Source organism: Ammodytes marinus (assembly GCF_949987685.1).
Source record: "Ammodytes marinus genome assembly, chromosome: 14".
NCBI lineage: Eukaryota > Metazoa > Chordata > Actinopteri > Uranoscopiformes > Ammodytidae > Ammodytes > Ammodytes marinus.
The window spans coordinates 29,854,106-29,876,316 of NC_137218.1; the positions used below are offsets into that span (position 1 = coordinate 29,854,106).

At 42.6% G+C, this 22,211-nt stretch overlaps 1 protein-coding gene across 2 annotated transcripts in view; it reads right to left on the bottom strand.

Moving 5' to 3' along the window:
• The window catches only part of LOC307261135 (cell adhesion molecule DSCAM-like), a gene marked incomplete at both ends in the record, with an annotated part of 119,716 nt that overhangs the window by 71,567 nt on the left and 25,938 nt on the right, over positions 1-22,211 (bottom strand). For both annotated transcript variants that reach the window (XM_080041598.1, XM_080041597.1), the window contains 2 exons: positions 17,901-18,050; positions 18,193-18,510. In XM_080041598.1, coding sequence (XP_079897724.1) covers positions 17,901-18,050; positions 18,193-18,510 — 468 coding nt within the window. The remainder of the gene's footprint in view (positions 1-17,900; positions 18,051-18,192; positions 18,511-22,211) is intronic.

Consider the following 22,211-nt stretch of genomic DNA (forward strand, 5'->3'; position numbering starts at 1 on the left):
GCAAACTTTGGCATCGTGAACTGAGTACTATGCAGGGCCTCCACCACGATTGTGTGTCGGTGGGGAACGGTAGAGTGTAAATCAATGTAATTTAATGTTAATTGTGTTCATATTGTTTAACATTGTTATAGCGTTATTATTAACAGCCTGAGGAGCTGCCTCGGTCTCGGTTTGTCTGGGCCTGAGTACCGGTTGTCCTCCCACTGAAAAATTGTCCAGCCGACGCAAAACGCATAACTGATACCCTTTCTCTAACATTTGTTCTCCTCTGTCTATCTTCCATGATTGGCTGAGCGTTGCCCCGGGGGTTCTCTCCCTCTGTCTACCAAGCACTCTCCATGCTACTCGACTGACTCCGAGTTCTGTGCGGAATCAGCTGTCCTACGAACGGATGCTCCCCGCCTGCTATTGCCTCATATCAGCACAGATTCACCGTCCATCAGGATAGTACTCTTTCTACTCGCCTGCTTGTTCAATCTTTAAATTCATTTTTGCATTACTCATTGGATGCCTGTCTATCATTTAGTATTACCATGTAAACATCTGGTCAATGATCAAATTCCTTTGTGATTTTCTCTACTTATGACATCTATTGCAGTATGTCCGTCCAGGGAGAGGGATCCCTTACTTTGTCGACTCTCCCTGAGATTTCTTCAATTTTTTTCTTCAAAGGGAGTTTTTTCTCAGCCGAGCTAAGGGTGTAAGGGCAGGGTGTCATATTGTATCATACTGTATAATAGTGTATGTCCAAAGCCACTGAGACAAATGTTATTTGTGATTTTGGGCTATACAAATAAAACTGATTTGATTTGATTAATAAGGCCTATCCTAACTAAATGTTCTCTTTCCTAAGAATAAAAAAAGAAAAGTGCATTGTTTTTCTGATCAGCTCGTCTTTTGAATGTGAACTGAAACCAGCACTGTTCTAGCAACACAGACTGGCTGACACAAAATGGCTGCCTCGGACTGAAAGAGGCAGTAAACCAGAGCAGCAGCAGCAGCAGCAGCAGCAGCCTAAACAGAGCAACCCCTTTACCGGTCTCCCTTTTCCCTCACTCTTATTGAGAAAAGATTAACAAATCACCATTAAACCAGCACTTGATTGCTTTTCCCCCCCATCATTCAAGAGCCCCACAGTATCGCCGTCACACCAAGACATTTAGGGTTACAGTGTGACCCCCCGGCTTCCCAAGCAGGATTATATGGAGGAAATGTAATCCTGGTTTGGGGGCTATAGGGATCAAGGCACTAGAAGACACAATGTAATCAGGAATACTGTCTACCCCCCGAGAATCAGACCACAAGATAAACCCAAGCAGAGGTTTAGCCACGATGTCAATTACAACATATGTTGGGACACATTAATTGATGCATGACACAAGCCGAAGACATCACACATGCATTTTTTTTTAAATGTATAGTTACATTTATATACTTAACAGATTTCCTCAGTCTCCTCCAATAACATAGTCACTATTTAACGAAGGAAATATGTCAGGATTTATTTTAATTCACCATATTTCACCGTTACATAAATAAATGTAATACTAATAATAATAATAATTATTATTATTATTATTATTATTATTTAAATATATGTAAGTTTCAAAGGCAAAATAAATTCACAGAGTATTCGATAATGAGATGTAGTTTATATACAAATTAGCTGAGGAACCAAGGAAAATGTGTGTGTGTGTTTGTTTTTGGGGGTCTTCTCCTGTGTGTGTAAATGGCTGCAGAAGGTCACATGATCTGGTCTCCATTTTGGAGTGCTGTGCATGTGAGCAGGTACAGCAGCATTTCAGACACACCTGGGAAATGCAGAGATAACACAAAAACCCCCCCGCCCCCCACACACACACACATTCACACACACACACACACATACACACACACACGCACACACACACACACAGTTGTTGAGAGAGAGAGGAGCTTATCTTCCCACCACAGCTAATGTGAGCTTCTCAATTAGATGAAAGGCTCTCTCCCTTTCTCTATTTTTTTGTTCAATTTCTCCAGGCAATTTATTTAGGATGGGGAAAAAATAAAAAAGGAACGGAACCCGAGTAAATGGTATTGGCTTAACGGAAAACGAGTCATAGCTAGCTCCAGCCAATCAGGTGGGGCTTGCAGCGTGGACTCAGGCCCTCAGCAACAACAGCACATACTGTATGCTAGAGAAAAATCTATTTGAGGCTTATCAGTGCTCTTCCAAACAAGACACACACACACACACACACACACACACACACACACACACACACACACACACACACACACAACAATTAAATTCAATTGTCTCTTATACATAATATGAACATAGATTTTTGGGATTTTAGTTGCTATTATTATTTTCTTATGCATTCTGATGATCAATTATTTTGGGACAATGCAATTTAGTAACAAAACATTTACTAGCAATAATATATTTGACGGCTGCAGAAAGAGCACTAGCACTGCTTCTAAACATGTTTCCTAAGCGGAGGCAGTCAGAGATAATTTTAGACAGCTCACTCTGTATTCTACATTATGGATTAACTCGGATTATGCAAAGGACTCTTCATGCGTTTACTTATCAGTTGAATTTCTTTGCCCTCAGAATTGTTTTTACACAGAGGCCCTTCTTATTGTATCTCTCTCTCTATAGTTGCCAAGTGGAACTAAAGGATTATGCAAGCATTTCGGAAAACAATAGGTTTTGTTACCATAAAAATAATGCAAAGTGTTGGTTAGAAAATGATTAAAATGTTTTCAATACTAGTTTTAATTTATTTCGATTTAGCTTAAAAATATAAATATATCTTAAACGAAATGCTGCATAATTAATAAAAATTTTGGATTTGAATAACAAGAAGTCATTGGATATAATCACAATAAGGAGTCATACAATAGCTATAGATCTAACTGCTTTAGGTTGTATATTATAAAACAAAAAAATTAAGATTTATACATTAAAGCATTATTTTTTGAATAACTATACATGTAAAAAAAAATCAAGTGAATTATTTAATCATAAACTGACAACAATATACAATTGAGGTATTTTCTTTGGGCTTGAATATGTAATGTTTTTTTTTGTTAAAGAAAATATTTATTGTTACCTATTAATAATGAATCTTTAATTTGACCATATTTAAAATAATATAATTAACTTAAGAATACATGTTTAGTTTGTTGGTTAATTTAGTTTAGCTGAACATTTCACACTATAATTGTGTTACCATTTTATATAATACAACAACACAAATCTCCCTTCAAATCACCTTTAATAAACACATGACCTGTGTGTCCCCATGCTTCCCAGACCTGCTGGCCAAACACATTCTTAATCATCCTTTTCTCACCATCTGCTCCTCCACTCTTTCAGAGTCAAGGTTACATATCACAGCTTGAGAAATATGACAGTGCACCTGGGCAAAGCAGGGTGATGTGGGGGGAGATATGGCTCCCCTAGCTGCCTCAGACATCCATCTATCAAGGTGATTCCCCATGGTGGCTTGTCTTGGAAATACCTTTGCACAGGTCAGCTGCTCCCCACTCAATGTATTCACTTCATTAGTTTTGCTTTTGATAAGCATGGTTGAGCAGGGTGAACTATTTACTTTCTATTCTCCTCTGAGTGACTTGAGGAACAGCCTAGGTTGGTACCTCATCCTTTATACCTGTGCCCACTTTGCTTTGAATGATTTGGAATTAAATGCAATCAATTGTTTCTCATCCCACTTGCAATTAAAATGATTCTAAAAAAATAAATTGAATTAAAAGTAATGTTTACTTCTTTGCATGAGAGAAGATACATATCTGAATAACAGCACCAGCCACAGTAAAGGCCTGCTGAGCTTTAGCACGTAAACAAGCATGCTTTATTGAAATGTTCTAGTGTCAACAGAGAGGGACACCGGTGTGCAAACAGTCCCACTATAGTCGGAGCGATGTGGTGATGTCCAATGACAGTTCATTTCTAGCCTGTCTTTTGTTATTATGAGAAACAGCATACAGATGTGGAACTGAGGGCCTGCATGTCATGAGTCTGCAGTAAAGCTTTAGTTCGGATTTTCTACCCTCTTTCCTTGTTACGCTCACTTCCTTTCTGTGAAATGCAGCACATACAGGGACAGAGAGAGAGAGAGAAAGAGAGAGAGAGAGAGAGAGAGAGAGACAGAGAGAGAGAGAGAGAGAGAGAGAGAGAGAGAGAGAGGCTGTGAATAGACAGAGTGAGTGGCATTCATGGACAGCCCCTCTGTAACTCAAAGACACTGCAGCAGCTGCATGCACGCGATAAGAGCAACCATTCACAGCCAACTCCCCCTTTTCCTCCTCCTACACATCAATACACACACACACACACACACACACACACACACACACACACACACACACACACACACACAGACACACACACACACACACACCCATATAGATCTTTGTATGCACATCATACTCTCTTCAAGTCAAGATCCTACACAGATGCTGCGATTTCTAGTAGTCAAAGGTCTTTCCAGAAAATGCTTTTGGTTTTTTTCCCCCACATTTTTTCTCTGACATCAAAGTACAGCAGGGTTAAACATGGATGTGATGGAGATGTGTGGGCGTTTCAGTGCTTATGTTCATCAACTGTCCACCACATCCACAACTGATTCTGATGTCTGTCTTTTATCTGGCATTCTGTCATGTTCTTAGATACAAAAGAGAATTGCTCAAACGCCTGAACATCCCTGTCCCATAATGAAAGCAGGATGTAAATTACTTTCTATGCCGTGATTGAGCTCCTGTAATTCTTGTGTCATGTTTGTCATAATTTGCGATGTAAGATAATCGTCTCTGCACCAACTTGTAATATGTCACCTTCCATTCCAAAGATATTATGGCCGGGAGACTTGACCGATGTCATGTTCTCACATCCCACTCAGAAAGGAAGTTCATTTTCCCCTATAGAAAGAAACAAACTCACATACAACCTGGCCCAGCCCAGCCCTCTCAGCAGCTTAGTGTCCAGTGTTTGAATGGCTAACGATAATGCTTATCGTGCTGACAGACCAAAGAAAGGTGGCGGTGTTGCTATTTATGTAAAATCAAACTTTTATGTAAAGGTCATTTTCTCAGAATCAGTCAGCACGAAATTGGAATTTCTGGCAGTGAATGTGGAATTAGTTAAGGGCCTCTGTATAACTGTTGTTGGGTATCAAAGGCCTGGAAAATCTTTTTAACCTCACATTGATAAATAATAAAATTCCTAGGTTATGGAAATCTGCATTTATTCTCCCTTCATTAAAATGAGGTGACCAATCTACGTTAAGGAACTACAGACTAATATCTAATCTGTCAGTACTGGCCGCAATTCCAGAATCTCTAGTGATGGATCAATTTAAAGACTTTCTCCACACCAATGCCATTTATCTGCATTTCAATCAGGTTCAATTGAGGACGTTCAAAGCAATCAGTCTCTTGGTTCCAACACTAACTCAGTGATAGGATTCAGAGCATAACACATGACGGTCTTTGCTCAAATAATCTACCCATCCTCAAAGGCTGTACCACAGGGTTCTATATTATGCCCACTTTCACCATTTACATAAATAATCTGGATCAAAACGTGTCACATGCTATTTCCATTTTTATGCTGATGACATGGTTATATATTGCTTTGCTCTTAAACAGGCCATTGAAAACTTGTAGAAAAAATGGATTTTTAATCTCAATGGGTTTTTCCTTGTTAAATAAAGGTTATAATCATTTTAGGCTTATGATTTGCCTTCATTTCCCAATATGTGAATATATCTAACGTCCAGGCCAATCATACTGATCAACTGATTAAATCCACTGATAAAATCCAGCCCCACTTCCATACAGTCCACAGAATGTGTAAGTGCCAATTAATGGGCGGCTCCTTCCATGATTAGCTCATGTTGCGCTTATAGCTAATCTGTGTCTTGGCAGGGAGCCACTCATGACCTGGCTTCCCTCCAGGTCTGAAGGCGCGGAGGCGAGCGGAGCGGCCTGGAGAAGATGTGCCAAACTACAGTGGCACAAAGGAGACCTCACTGTTTATCAAAGATTAAGGAGTGTTTAGTATCTCTCCCTCCTCCTCCTGCTACTGCCTGCGCTCAAATATACGCATCCGTATGCACACACACACACACACACACACACACACACACACACACACACACACACACACACACACACACACACACACACACACACACACACACACACACACACACACACACACACACACACACACACACACAACACCTCCAGCTCACACCCTAATTGTTCCCAGCCCGAGAGTTTAATAAAGAACAAATTGCGGTTATTGGTGAGCAAACAGCACAGTATGGAGGTGGGAGTGTAATCATTGCAGTGCCAGAGCAGTACAGAGAGAGAGAAAGGGCATCGGCCAATTTAATTAATATATCTGTCAGTCTCAGGCTCAGACTGGAGCAGCAGGATGTGTGGAGAGAGTTGGAGTGAGCACATCATTTAATGCTGATGTTTCACAGTGCTACTGGACACTCGAGACAAATTTGCCAACTCATGTATACAGTGATGTGTTTTACATGTAATGTTGTAATGAATCATTCATAAAAATCCTTCCTGGCAATGTAAGGTGTGACACAACAGCTGGTAAGATTGCCATACAGAGGGCATTGAAGCTAAATAAATGTATCCATCCATCCATGCATGTATGATTTTTGCATATACCATTTTAAGTTACATAATATAATAATATGGTAACACTTTACAATAGAGTACACACAATTGTAGTAACAACTGCATAGTTATGCAGTAACTACTATGCCAATATTAAAACATTGTTTTTAGTAAATACTGCATAGTTATACATAAACAACTACATAGTTGTTGTTTTTATCTAAATGTATTGTAAAATAAAGTTATAGTAGTTATGCAACAACCACAATTTGTTGTTTATAAAACTCAGGCTGGGAACAATTTGGGTGTGAACTGTGTGTGTGTGTGTGTGTGTGTGTGTGTGTGTGTGTGTGTGTGTGTGTAACTTTCTTTTCCCCTTATATACTATCATGCTGCCTTGCCCAGCCCTAGTCAATCGAGCCGTCATGTTCCCATAATGCTTTGTGGCAGCTGCGGCCCGATTCATGCACACATGTATTGATTTTCTTCCCAGGTTTTTTTTCCTTCAACCCTTTATTTCTCTGGGTGTGAGGAGAGGAGCAGCTCCACCCCTGTGAAAGAACAAAGTCAATTCAACACGAAGGAGATCCTGGACGTATTCTCATGTATCTGTTATTCATCTGCCACCACTGCATTGCTACACAGTATAATCCTTATCTGTGTGGGATGCATGTGTAGGTATGAATGTGTGTGTTTGTGTTGCAGTCCACCCATCCATACAAACACTCCATTCTCCGCAGGCCACCTGACCCATTTTTCTGTGTGAATAACAATACTCCAGCCAATCATGCTGGAAAAACACTCTTCATCCAGCCTGTCACACGTCAGAGTCCCAAGCCTGCCTGTCGACAGAGAGAGAGAGAGAGAGAGAGAGAGAGAGAGAGAGAGAGAGAGAGAGAGAGAGAGAGAGAGAGAGAGAGAGATATCCTCCCTCCCTCCTTACCTCCCTTCCATCTCCACCACACAGGGACCAGTAAAACCATGGCCCACCATTCCAGCCCCCAGCTCAAGGTTGTGCTGCACCAATGGCTGTGCTTCTTACAAAGAAAAGGGCAAAACAGACAGTGAGCAAGCTGCAAGCCTGCTACTAACAAAAGACATTCATTATCCAACACTACTGTAGGCTACAACACACAGTATATGGCAAATGTTTAGCTCCTATCCTGGCCTACGGACAAATGTTTAGTATGGGAGCAGACATACCAGAACAACACTATCCTCCTAAAAATACACTGTAATGCAGGAAAGGCCAATAATTTAAATGTATTTGCATACATAACCCCCTTTTTTTGCATTTATGCTGTTATAACTTGTTAATGAAGCATGTATGTAAACATTTTAACACATGATAATAGAGTGTAGCCCACACACACCTGCCTCAGGACAATGCAGGGTCCAATCAGTGCGTCCATAGTGACAAGGATGAGTTGAAAACAAAAAGGTCAGTTTAGTTTTACTTACATCAACTAGCTCATCAACCATGCGACCCTAAGCCCACAGACATTGTCCTGGCTCCATAGCAGCCCAGCATATAGAGGAGAAACAGTGGGCACTGTGGAAACACACGCTTACATCCAGCAGCCTTTTGATAGTAACTCTTGATATTTACTTCAAAGGCCCATTATACACAGCCAATTAAAGCCACACTGTGTGTCTGGCTCATCTCCCTCTCGTCTGCACGCAGGGATCCAGACTGGCAGCAGAAGAAACTCAAATACACATTGCAAATGTCAACAAACATGAAAGAATGTGTGAAATGCACAAGATGGCTTGGCAAATGGCCAGACTGAGAGAGTCACAGCAATCTGCCATATCTTTTAACAACTGTCTTTACATGCTATCAAAACCAGCAGCACTGACTAATGGTAAGTATGACATTTTGGGTAACCTGTAATCATTCGTGTTCATTCATCGTTATTGTGAAAGAAATAAGAACATGGCACAAGGCATGTTTACCCATGTAATAGTAAATATATGTATGTATATTAAAAAAGTGCACAAAAAAAACAGAGTGCACAAAAGGAGCATGAGCAAAAGAAAGAAGAAGATTGAAACAGAGAAGAGATGAGGGAAGGCTGAGCAGAGCTGTGTGATGGCTAACGGCCCTTGCGCTTAGCTTGTGTGCTGAATGAAAATAAGGCCCTGTGTGTGTGTGTGTGTGTGTGTGTGTGTGTGTGTGTGTGTGTGTGTGTGTGTGTGTGTGTGTGTGTGTGTGTGTGTGTGTGTGTGTGTGTGTGTGTGTGTGCATGCGTGTGCGTGCGTGCGAGAGAGAGAGAGAGAGAGTCTCTGCAGCAGTGCTGGGAGGCCCTACTGCTGCTGAATGCAGAGCAGGCAGCATCAGGCCAAATGACTACAAGGCCTCTCCTCAGTGACACCTGGGGACTGGCTCTGCTTCTACACAGCCCATCACTACGCAGCCCAACAGGAAGCACACACACTTCCACCAGGCACTAAGTAAAAGCTTTCACATTGGCTTTTTCAGATGATTTTTTAAATATCTCCTGGATGAGCAATATTAATTTGTATCACTCAAAAGCTGGGACTTTTCATCTTATGTCATTTAGACGGTTCTACAAGACCAACTCTCCCTCACTGCTAACATTGCTGCAACAACCCGATCATGTAGATACACACTGTACAACATCAGAAGGATCCGTCCCCTTCTAACCCAGAAGGAGGTGCAGTTTCTGGTCCAGGCACTTGTCATCTCACGCCTAGACTACTGCAACTCTCTTCTGGCTGGTCTGCCTGCATGTGCTATCCGTCCACTGCAGCTCATTCAGAATTCAACTTACCAAAGTTCTCACACACTACACCGCTCCTCTGCTCCCTTCACTGGCTACCGGTAGCTGACCGCATTTGCTCCAAGGTACTGGTACTATGGTACCAGTACCTTGGCAACAACCACAGTCATGGCAGGGGGAAACCAGCTAACATGCTTACAGACTGAGTGATTGTTATTAGTAAACTAGGCTTAATTAAGTATTCTAAAAGGTGTCAATTACATTGTTTTTATTTTCCTTTCTGGGAGGTTGAATTTAATTCTCACCATGGGCCTCATTTATAAAACTGTGCGTAGGTCGGATTCACGTGGAAAGCTGGCGTACAAAAGAAACTCAGGAAGTTTTTGCGAACAAAAATATTCATATTTATAAAACAGTGCACACTTACATCTTACGCCTGTTTCCCTTCATAAATCACAATCAGCTCCAAATGTGGCGCAGCCTTTGCGGGCTTCACATAACGCCCACAATTACACATAAATAGTCATTAAACGCCCCAAATTAATATTAATTAACTGTGTGCATGAAGGCGATCATGGCAAATGCAGACTGAAAGGGAAATTTAGCGTGTGGCGATTGCTGTGAACGCTGCAGCCTCAGAATGTCGGACTGAGGCTGAAATAAAATTAAAAAACGATCCGACATACAAGTGAGACCCCCCATGATAAACTGATTCGAGTAATCCCTTCTAGGGTTAAACATAACTTCATAGCCCCTTTCAAAACACAGTTATAACATGCTTCAGAATAAAGGAAAAAACACAAAGATAAAACGAACCAAAAGCAATAAAAAATTAACACAAAAGGGCCTAGGCTATGTGATGTAAAGTAAGCCTATGATTAATACAACTGTGCACTCCTGTCTGCCTGACTGAGGAATCGACAGCATCAAACGTAATATGTAATATTCTAATGCTGTGCACCTTAACCCTTATGTGGTGCTCGGGTCAAATTGACCCGTTTTATCTTTTTACTTTAATCGTTTTTTTTGTCCTTCCATGGAGTGAAATCAATCAATCAGGCGATTCTTTATACATTGTAAGAAGCGTCTTATCTATATTTGCAAAGGAACTCCGTATATAACACATGCCATGTAATATTTGGATTCAATTGGCACAAACAGAGTTTTTCGCGTTTCATTCTTTTGCCATCGGCGTGGCCATTTCTCATTCCTCCAGTTTCTGTGCGTACGCCTGGGTCAGAATGTCTGTGGAGGCGCGCACATTCTCCTGTCAGGGCATTACAGCAACTCCGCCTGTTGCAACAATTTATCACAAATATCAGCCAAATGTGATACAATTCTTTTTTTTTAAGATATTGTTTTGGCATTTTTATGCTTTATTGACAGTGCAGAGAGACAGAGGTGAAATGGGGCAGAGAGGGGAGTGACATGCAGAGAACGACCGCGGGTGGGAATCGAACCCGGGTCTGTTGCTGGGCCCGGCCCGGGAGAGGGACGCCTTACCAACTGAGCTAAAGGCGCCCCATAAATGTGATACAATTCTGAATGGAATCACACATCATTCTGTTGAGTTTACATAAATTACCAGCATTTTGGTGAACATAGATTAAATAACTGATTAAATAGAAAAAAAATGTAATACAGTACATATGTTAACAGAATACCGTCCGATTTTAACACAAGTAGACACAGATGATAACTACAACCTAGAGAAGGTCTGGGGGAAATGTGGTTGCGGGGCCAATTTATTATTTAACAAACATATTTTGATTCATAGCAGCCATGTTTTTTGAACCCCATTGATGATTTATAATAGAAATGTAAAGCTTCATCCGTTGATTTCATATTGGGACAAATTTCATGTTTCTAGCTCATTCTAGCTCTTTGTTCTTTGAGCTGCAGCATAAGCCAAATAATACCAAACCTGGGTAAACTGAGAAATTAATAAATGGAATCAGTTGAGCTGTATGTTCATGGCTAACAAGAGTTTACTTACTCAGACATTTGGATGGGTTGCGGCATAGAATGGAATACAAAACAATATCTGTTATTATGATGCATTCATAAATTTTGTTTAGTACTGTATTTTTTAAGTGGGTGTAAATTAGGGCTGTAACGATATGTGTATCAAGCCGAGAATCGCGATACACAGAGCCACAATCCCGCATCGCAGTCTGAAAAGGCAGTAATTATTATTATTAATTTTTTAGGCTTAAGTTTTGGATAAAAGGTTTGGTGAGGAAGCTGTAGCTGTTAGGTTTTTATCTGTTTTCTAACTTGATTTTTGGTTTACAGCACAGTTCAATATTTTTTTTTATAATTTTTCAACAGTACTGTATTATCTTGTTACAGAGAAAAGAGAAATGTTATATCTTTGGTTATTTATGTATTCATGTTGCTTGTATTGTTCTTTGTGTTCAAATCGGTTCAGGTTATAAATGTTAAATTAGGTTAAATGTTATTAAGTACGGGCTCCTAGTTTACTAGGAGCCCGTAATTATTACTCTCCACCATACTTATTCTTCTGACTTCTTCTGACTTCTTATTCTGCCTCACATTTTCTAGCTGCTTCTCCTCCCACACCGTTGCACTTAGAAACGCCAAAATTTCACACAACGTGCGTCCCCACCCCACGGGGTGTGCTATTATACAGTTTTTCCGATTTCCGCTAGGGGGCGCTGTAATGAAGTCCCGACTGAAAGAACTTTGAGAGGCCACGCCCCGCACGCCGTAAGTCCGATTGACTTGAAATTACTCACACAGGTGTATGTTAGGGTGCTCTACAAAAAAGCCTCTGGGACCATAAAAATTCTTCTGGGAATATTTCCCGCTAATTAGCATAAACTGAAAAACAGCGTGTTATCCACAACTTTCTGCAATTTGACTGTATCAACACCAAATTTCTCGTGAAGCCCCGGGGGACTACAATAAACATACCCGTAAAAGATTAGTTGGACAACTTGAAAAACATGGCCGCCATTGACCAAAAAGTTTACGCAGGGGCGGGGCTTAATAACACGTTGGCCATAACTCCTTAACCGTAGGTCCTATCATCATCAAACTTGCTGGGTATGTGCAGAAGTCATGTGGTAGCATGTCCCTTCGAAGCTTATCGCGATTAACCCGTAGGGGGCGCCACAGGGGCGGGGCCTATCCACAAATTGGCCATAACTCCTTAACCATAGGTCCTATCATCATCAAACTTGCTGGGTGTGTGCAGAAGTCATGTGGTAGCATGTCCCTCGAAGCTTATCGCGATTAACCCATAGGGGGCGCCACAAAAGTCACCCGACTCCGATTGACTTGAAATTGATTACACATGCACATTTAATTTCCGCTAGGGGGCGCTGTTCTTAATCCCTGAATGAAGAAAGTTTGAGAGGCCACGCCCCGCACACCGTAAGTCCGATTGACTTGAAATTTCTCACACTGGTGTATTTTAGGGTGCTCTACAAAAAAGCCTCTCGGACCATAACAGTCAACCTGGAAATACTTTCGGCTAATTGGCATAAACTGAAAAACAGGGTTTTATCCACAACTTTTTTAAGTGTTACTCTATCAACGCCAAATGTCTCACGAAGCCCCGGGGGACTATGACGCACGTCTCCGAAAAATATTAGTAGGGTAGCTTGGAAAAAATGGCCGCCCTTGACTAAAACGTTTACGCAGGGGCGGGCCTTAATAACACGTTGGCCGTAACTCATTAACCGTAGGTCCTATCGTCGTGAAACTTGCAGGATACGTGCAGAAGACATGCGGTGGCGTGGCCCTCTAAGCTTGTCGAGGTTAACCCACAGGGGGCGCCACAAATGCGAAAACCGTCATTCGCCGACGCAATGTTTGCCAGGCCACGCCCCTTTCCCCCCGACTCCGATCGACTCGTCGTTTGTCGGACGTGCGCGGCTCGCGTCGCTCTACGGTAAAGCCTCTGGGACCGCGGGGGTCGGCCGTGATTTCTTTCCTTCCCCGATTCGCGCGGGGGCGGCCCGTACTTTCCAAATCTCCGCGGGATTTCTAGTTATAAATGTTGTTTATTCAGATAAAATGCTTTTCACATTTCTAAATTCATTGTATGTATCGAATCGTGGGTCAAAAATCGAGAGGGTCGACCCTACGCCTCCGGTTGTGGGGGGGAAGACTCTGACTGTTGTCTGTGCGTACGCACCGAACAGCAGTTCGGAGTATTCGGCCTTTTTGGAGACCCTGAACGGAGTCCTGCATGGGGCTCCGGTAGGGGACTCCATAGTTCTGCTGGGAGACTTTAACGCGCACGTGGGCAATGATGGAGACACCTGGAGAGGCGTGATTGGGAGGAACGGCCTCCCCGATCTGAACCCGAGTGGTCGTTTGTTGTTAGACTTCTGTGCTGGTCATGGTTTGTCTATAACAAACACCATGTTCGAACATAAGGATGCTCATAAGTGTACATGGTACCAGAGCACCCTAGGCCGAAGGTCAATGATCGATTTCGTGATCGTATCATCTGATCTGAGGCCGCATGTTTTGGTCACTCGGGTGAAGAGAGGGGCGGAGCTGTCAACTGATCACCATCTGGTTGTGAGTTGGGTCAAAGGATGGGGGAAGACTCTGGACAGACCTGGTAAGCCCAAACAAGTAGTGCGGGTGAACTGGGAACGTCTGGCGGAGGCCCCTGTTCAAGAGATCTTTAATTCGCACCTCCGGCAGAGCTTTTCTAGCATCCCTGTGGAGGTTGGGGGCATTGAACCCGAGTGGTCGATGTTCAAAACTTCCATTGCTGAAGCTGCGGCAGGCAGCTGTGGTCTCAAGGTCTTAGGTGCCTCAAGGGGCGGTAACCCTCGAACGCCGTGGTGGACCTCGGTGGTCAGGGAAGCCGTCCGACTGAAGAAGGAGTGCTTCCGGGATATGTTATCTCGGGGGACTCCTGAGGCAGTTGCAAGGTACCGACAGGCCCGAAGAGCTGCAGCCTCTGCCGTGTCAGAGGCAAAGCAGCGGGTGTGGGAGAAGTTCGGAGAAACCATGGAGAAGGACTTTCGGTCGGCACCCAAGTGTTTCTGGAAGACCGTCCGGCACCTCAGGAGGGGGAAGTGGGGAACCATCCAAGCTGTGTACAGTAAGGATGGGACGCTGTTGACCTCAACTGAGGAGGTAGTTGATCGGTGGAAGGAGCACTTTGAGGAACTACTGAATCCCACTAACTCGCCCTCTATGTTGGAGGCAGAGCTGGAGGCTGATGGGGGATCATCGTCAATTTCCCTGGTGGAAGTCACTGAGGTGGTCAAACAACTCCACAGTGGCAAAGCCCCGGGGGTTGATGAGATCCGTCCAGAAATGCTGAAAGCAATGGGTGTGGAGGGGCTGTCTTGGATGACACGCCTCTTCAGCATTGCGTGGAAGTCGGGTACAGTGCCGAAGGAGTGGCAGACCGGGGTGGTGGTTCCTATTTTCAAAAAGGGGGACCAGAGAGTGTGTGCCAACTACCGGGGTATCACACTTCTCAGCCTCCCCGGCAAAGTCTACTCCAAGGTGCTGGAAAGGAGGGTTCGGCCAATAGTCGAACCTCAGATTGAAGAGGAACAATGCGGATTCCGTCCTGGCCGTGGAACAACGGACCAGCTCTTCACTCTCGCAAGGATCCTAGAGGGAGCTTGGGAGTTTGCTCATCCAGTCTACATGTGTTTTGTAGATCTGGAGAAGGCTTATGACCGGGTTCCCCGGGAGATACTGTGGGGGGTGCTGCGGGAGTATGGGGTGTACACTCAAAGCAAGAGCTGTGTCCGGGTTCTCGGTAGTAAGTCGGACCCGTTTCCGGTGGGGGTTGGCCTCCGCCAGGGCTGCGCTTTATCACCAATCCTGTTTGTAATATTCATGGACAGGATATCAAGGCGTAGTCGTGGTGGGGAGGGGTTGCAGTTTGGTGGGCTGAGGATCTCATCTCTGCTGTTTGCGGATCATGTGGTTCTGATGGCATCATCGGCCTGTGACCTTCAGCTCTCATTGGATCGGTTCGCAGCCGAGTGTGAAGCGGTTGGGATGAGGATCAGCACCTCTAAATCTGAGGCCAAGGTGCTCAGCAGGAAACCGATGGATTGTCTACTACAGGTAGGGAATGAGTCCTTACCCCAAGTGAAGGAGTTCAAGTACCTCAGGGTCTTGTTTGCGAGTGAGGGAACAATGGAGCGTGAGATTGGCCGGAGAATCGGAGCAGCAGGGGCGGTTTTGCACTCGCTTTACCGCACTGTTGTGACGAAAAGAGAGCTGAGTCGTAAGGCAAAGTTTTCGATCTACCGGTCGATCTTTGTTCCTACCCTCACCTATGGTCATGAAGGCTGGGTAATGACCGAAAGAATGGTAAGGATGCCCCCAGGGCGCCTCCCTAGGGAGGTGTTCCAGGAGCGTCCAGCTGGAAGGAGGCCTCGGGGAAGACCCAGGACTAGGTGGAGAGATTATGTCTCCACGCTGGCCTGGGAACGCCTCGGGATCCCCCAGTCAGAGCTGGTTGATGTGGCCCGGGAAAGAGAAGTTTGGGGCTCCCTGCTCAAGCTGCTGCCCCGGCGACCCGATTTCGGATATTCAAGGGAAATAACGTTAGAAAAATGAAACTGTCAACTGGAAGATATTATCTCCAAGGGTCAATATTGGAGCATGAATTGGATATATTTTTTAGGTAGCATGTTAAAACCCCAGAGCATTATACATGCTATATCGCACAGCTTCTGCACTGTTACTTTATTTGGATGTCCTGACTAAATGCATTTTTCATCATCATTTTCCATTCTTTCCTAATGGACACCAGGGGTCTTAAAGTGGTGCTTTGTTCGTCTACTCAGAAACCATTAAAAAAGGTCCACGTCCAGTGAGACTTATAGAGGGCCTGAGGTCATCATGCTACACCTTCTAAACTTAAAGAGAAAATCAATTATTCACGTCAGAGACAAAAAAGCTATATTTCACAAAGTTTTTAGTTTCAAGTCCAAGTGTTGATATTATTTTTATTCATTAAAAATGTAAATGTTCAACCTCGGTCATCGAGACGAGGGGTTAATCTTGTGTTGCACTGTCAGTTGATGTGCATATAGACTCATAGAGACACACACACAAAGTGCACTTAAAATGTGTGTAGATGAGGATGAGGGGAATGGACGGTGCGTCAGTAAGATGCGTGCACCGAGACGTGAATAAAGACCATTTGCTCATGGATTCATAGGCTTCCGTCATCCATTATTTAGCATGGAGAAAGCAGTGGATTGGTGGCTGGATGATTCTTCTGACAGCGTTTACATGGCTGACGGCTACAAACGTGATGATTTTTACTACTCAAGATAACCCTTTGTGTTGACAGTGCCAACACTTTTTTCTCTCAACGATTTGGCATTCCAAAACAAAGGAAAATCTTGCAGCCATTAACAATTGGTGAAAAGTTAAAAACACACAAACGTATTGAAATTGTGATATAGTATCAATTCCATCTGCCATTGGACATACCCATATCTGAAAACATGCTCGGGGCAAATCCATTTATGAACAATTAAAAGATTGCTATAGGATTCAACATGGCCGATTTCGCCTCAGCGGACAAATGTGAAACGTCAACAAAAAATAGCAGTCTCCAAATAGCAGTCGCCAGCCAGCATTCGCCCTCCATCCAAAAGCAAAATGACATTAGCGCTTGTCTATTGAGTTTGCTAAATGCCCCACATAAAATGAATTTGCCCCCCAGGGATGGGAAACAATTGCGCAGGCGAGTGTTCCATTTAAGTGATTTGAATGATCCGAGTGCTGCAGTGCTTCCTATCAAGCAGAGAAATGGGTCAATACACTGAGACTAAGTGACATGGCTGGCAGCCTGCGCTCTCATGGAAGAGGGGTGGGACCTCACTGTCATTGGGTCAGACACACGCACAGAATGGGCCTGGGCAGCTGGTAAAACTAGTTCTTGTGTAAGTGAATGTAAAAAAGTTTGTATAAAACTGTCTACACACACACCTCTGCTAAAACAATGCTCAATGTAAGCTATGAAAGCTGAGAATTAGGCTATGTTTCCTAAATATGCTCAGTCTCTACTCCATCGCTCAGCGTATTTTCTGTTTTTTTATCCACCAACTTTTCCACTTATTTTGTTGTAATCATTATTGCAGGAAAGCTTAATCTAGCAGCCAATTTAGTAGCATAAAGAGTAAAACCATTCAGCAGATTTCAAACCACATCTGAGCTGATGGCTCACAATGATTTGTTCTAAGTTGTTTGTGGTCGGTAAAACAGTATGTAAATGAATGTGGTAAAACATTTATAAATGTAAAATGCATCAATGAAAATCAGTCTTCCAGACTGGGTTAATTACTATGATCTTTCATAACATGAGAGATCCATAAGAATCTTACTAGAACAACTCATCAAATAGACTGATCAGTAACTAAATATTGATGCCAAAATTGACACTGCCCTATATGTTCAATAGGAATTTGACATTTGAGACATTAGTCAATAGATAATGTAGTAAAGAAAGATGCCATGACTTACTTTCAGCGTTGATTGACATTGTGTCCTTCTCCCAGGATACAACAGTGATGTAGGCCTCCACTGAGGCAGGGATAATGCACTTGAAGACGGCCACATTGCCTCTCATGGCTTTCTGGTCCTCCACCCGCACAGTGTAGGGCTCCCGTAGGACTGGGGACAGGAATAGAGAGGTGTGATGGGTATAAGACAGAAAACTGCTAATACTGAGCTAAGACAAGCTAATCCTCAGAATAGACTATGATAGTTTAGGATGCAAAATAAAGAACACGTGTTGATGAGCAGAGAAACTGACCAGCCTTAATGTGGACATCTTGGCTCCTGATTCTCCCTGAGGGGTTTTCCGCTGTGCAATAGTAGGAGTTGTCGTGGATGAGTTTGCTGAAGCTGGAAGGGGGGATGTGGAAGATCTGAAGGGTGCCATTGGGGTGTACATGGCGGATCCCTGGCACATCATAGATCTCCTCACTGGTGGCCAGGTACCAGCGCAGTGAGACAGGGGGCACGCCTGTGGCGGGACAGGGCACCGATGTCCCTGTGGTGCTGGCAAACACTACCTCTTGCACAGATGCATTGACAAAATATAAGCTGGAACGTAGATCTTCACAGAAAACTGCAGGGGGAGGAAGAAGATTGCACAAACAAAAATATTAGACAAGTATATATTTTTGTATGCTTCCTCTCAAAACTTGAACATTGTGAGGCATGAGTCTTTAAATAATTCAACCGAGAGCTCTCCCCACTATTGTTTGACAGAATTGTGCTATCCTGCATATCCTCGGTGTGTCCCTGGTTGACCATTGTGTGTGTGCTCACTGCATTGGAGGGCGGATGCATGAGTGTGTCTGGTGTTATCTATTAAGAGACATTGCAGCGTGGCTCCAGGAGCCAGCATACCTAAACAACATGCATGTATGAGGCCACACCCTTCCTCATGTACATCTATACATTCATTCACATCTATACATTCAACACAGAACGCTAAAACTAACAAGACATATGTCAGCTCCGGTTCTTCCCACCTGAAAGGATTGACAATTTTGACAATTGTTTCTTTTAAATTGTTAAATAAATATTTTGGTTTTGGACTGTCAGTTGAAATAAATAAGACATTTGATCATGTCACCTTGGGCTCTCATTTGTACAGTTGTTTTTTTACTGTCACAAATAATTTGTATCCATGCTTTCATCAGCATGAAAAGCTGTCATAGCTCCGGTTGCCTCCAAAAAAGTTTATTCTTGGATATAAACAATTATTTAAAGAGTAATGTATCATTGTTACAACCATATTGTTGCTGTGGTGTCAAACACTTACTGAGAATCACTTTCCACAATCACAATTTGGATATTGGCATTCAATTTGTCATGTCCATCTACACAGTGTGCATCAGAGGATATGTCCAAGTCATTTTAACTAATGAAGTTAGTCCATGTAATGTGATGCACTTCCCCCTTAGTAAGTTACTGTGCTGGATAAAAAGTGACAATGCAACTCTTTGCTGTAATGGACAACCCACACTGTTGGCATGAAGCCAGGGTATGTACGTATACTGGCTGGATCCCAAGGAGGAGTGGATGATTTAATACATCTACTGCTTTTTTAACATTGTTCCTGTTATTTGAGTTATGGAGAGAAACACAGTCATAAGGTGAGCTGCAGAACCATTGTTATACTGTATGCACTTCTAAGATCCTGCAAGTTTGAATACTCTTCATGTAACATTTGTGTCACTTATTGTTATTGATATCTGTGTTTTCTGCACAATCCTGAGGAGATAGGAAGAGCCTTCCAGCTCCATTTCTCCTTGAGTTGCTACTTTTCTAATGGACAGGTTGTTTCCTTTCATCAACTCACTATAATAGATAAAGCAGGAATATCCTGGTCTCCAAACTTTGGGAAGACCATGTGCTTACATTTTTGCAAAAACACGCAAATACGCGAAAACACAATCCAATGGAGAAAAACATCTCCATCCACTTGACAATGCAGCAAAACCAAATCAGTTGCAAATAATGGGGTGACAAATAACATCCAGAAACAAAACTAAGATATAAAACAAATTAAGCTGATGAACATGTTGTTCCCATGGCCAAGTGAGACAATCAACATTTTTATAACCCTCATGGCCGGTTAGTTTCAGTATGTTACAGTATTTGGTGTTCTGCTATTTTGTTATGCTGCGTGTTCGTTTCCCAATTTGCTGATGTTTCATTTATTTTACAGCAATTTCAATCTAAATGCTAGTTATTCATTTAGTGGTGTTTTCTTTATTCGCATTTTGTAATGGGCCTTTATATAAAGCTTTGCCTACTGTAACATTGTCATCACTTAACAGAGACATATTTGCTATGACTTGAATTATGTTGTTCTGAAGCCATACATAGATAATAACACTATATCATTAGTATTGCAATAAAAATGTGAGGAAGACTTTATTAGAAATAGATTTTAGTTTGATGCCTGCAGAAATAGTGCCAAGTATAGGTGTTCAGAGCTGAACATAGAAAAACAAAGGAAGAACTGTTAAGTAAATGCAGGCTTGTTTTATTGGAATGAATTACAAATGCAGAGCAAAGCAGTGGTATTCTGTCAGCAGCCACTGTCAATCATGGGTTACTACTCAAGCATCTCTACTGTATGTCTACAGTCTGAGCTCTGTGTGTAGTGGGCTGTCCCTGCCTGTCGCCAGCCTGCCTGTGCGACAGCTGCCAGTCCTCCCTCCCCGGAGACCAAACATTTTAGCGCTTCATAAATTCCTAATGAGCGCGCTCAAATCACCGGCCACTTCCAGCACACTGGTCTTTCAACCTGTTACACCAAACAAACACCATGGTGTACACATGTTTCCGCACATTTTTATCTGCAGTGACTTCACACATGCAATACTCTGAGGGCCAGGCCTGGAGGTGTTGAAAGGCAAACGCTTGTAGTTGTGGACAGCTACAGGACTGTGTTTTCTTATCTAAGAGATGGAGAGGAAAGGCAGAAGAGCCATGACACACTGCCATCTATATTGACATACTTATTTAAGCTCCAAGTTTGGATGCATGAGCTATTCTTTTATGTGTACGGTTACAGTCTATCATGTTTCGTATAGACTGTAGATAAATAATCTTCTGCTTTACTGTTCTGTTATCACATGATTCTATTATTTTTTCCTCTGTAAAATCAGGTAAACTAAAGCTGCATAATGCCTAAAATCAAGGGGGAGAACCAATACATTTTAAATGGCCCACTACCCATTATGATACATGGAAAAGTATCAAGGGTTAATTTACTGCTGTGTAATCACAGAGAGTAACAGCTTGTCAGTGGTTATCCTCAAGAAGGAAAATCTGCAATCAAGATGATCATAAAATCTCAGCATCTGTTTGAAGGAATGGTTTACTAGGCGACTTCACCACAATTTAATTTGGCTCTCGAATGGCCCTCGTCATCTGCACACACTATCATTATGACACTGTTTGACTGGTCATAATACAACCATCCTGTTTGTGAGCTTCATTTATTGTGAGGAAGGGACAGTGGAGAACAATTCAAAGCTCCACTGTACCAATATCTAAATACTAGGCTTTAGACACAGGCAGCAGTATATACAGTCATATGAAAAAGTTTGGGAACCCCTCTCAGCCGGCATTATAATTGACTCTGCTTTCACAAAAAAAAGATAAAAGTGGTATGTCTTTCATTTACCGGGAACAGCTAAGTACTGGGATGTTTTCCAAACAAAGATTTTTTGAAAAGCAGTATTTGGTTTTATAAAATTAAATAAAATGTGAAAAACTGGCTGTGCAAAAATATGGGAACCCTTGTGGTTTTTCTGATTTTAATGCATGTAACAGCATGTAAAACTGAGGACTTTAAACACAAAGTTGGTTGGATTATGTTGTTAAGCCTTGAACCTCATAGAAATGTATGTTTAATCATGAGAAAAGGTATTTTAGGTGCCTAAATGCAAGTTGCACTTCTCTTTGACTCTCTGCTGAAGTGAGACAGAATGGGATCATCAAAGCAGCTCCCAAAAGATCTGAAAAATAAAGATTATTCATTGTCATGGTTTAGGGGAAGGCTACAAGAAGCTTTCCCAAAGGTTTAAATTTTCAATTTCGACTGTAGGGAACGTTGTCAGGAAATGGAAGGACACAGGCACAGTGGCAGTTAAACCCAGGCATGGCAGACCAAGAAAAAAACAGGAGCGGCATAGGCTGAGGATTGTGAGAATGGTTGCACACAACCCACAGATCACCTCCAAAGACCTGCAAGAACATCTGGCTGCAGATGGTGCATCTGTACATCGTTCAACAATTCAGCGC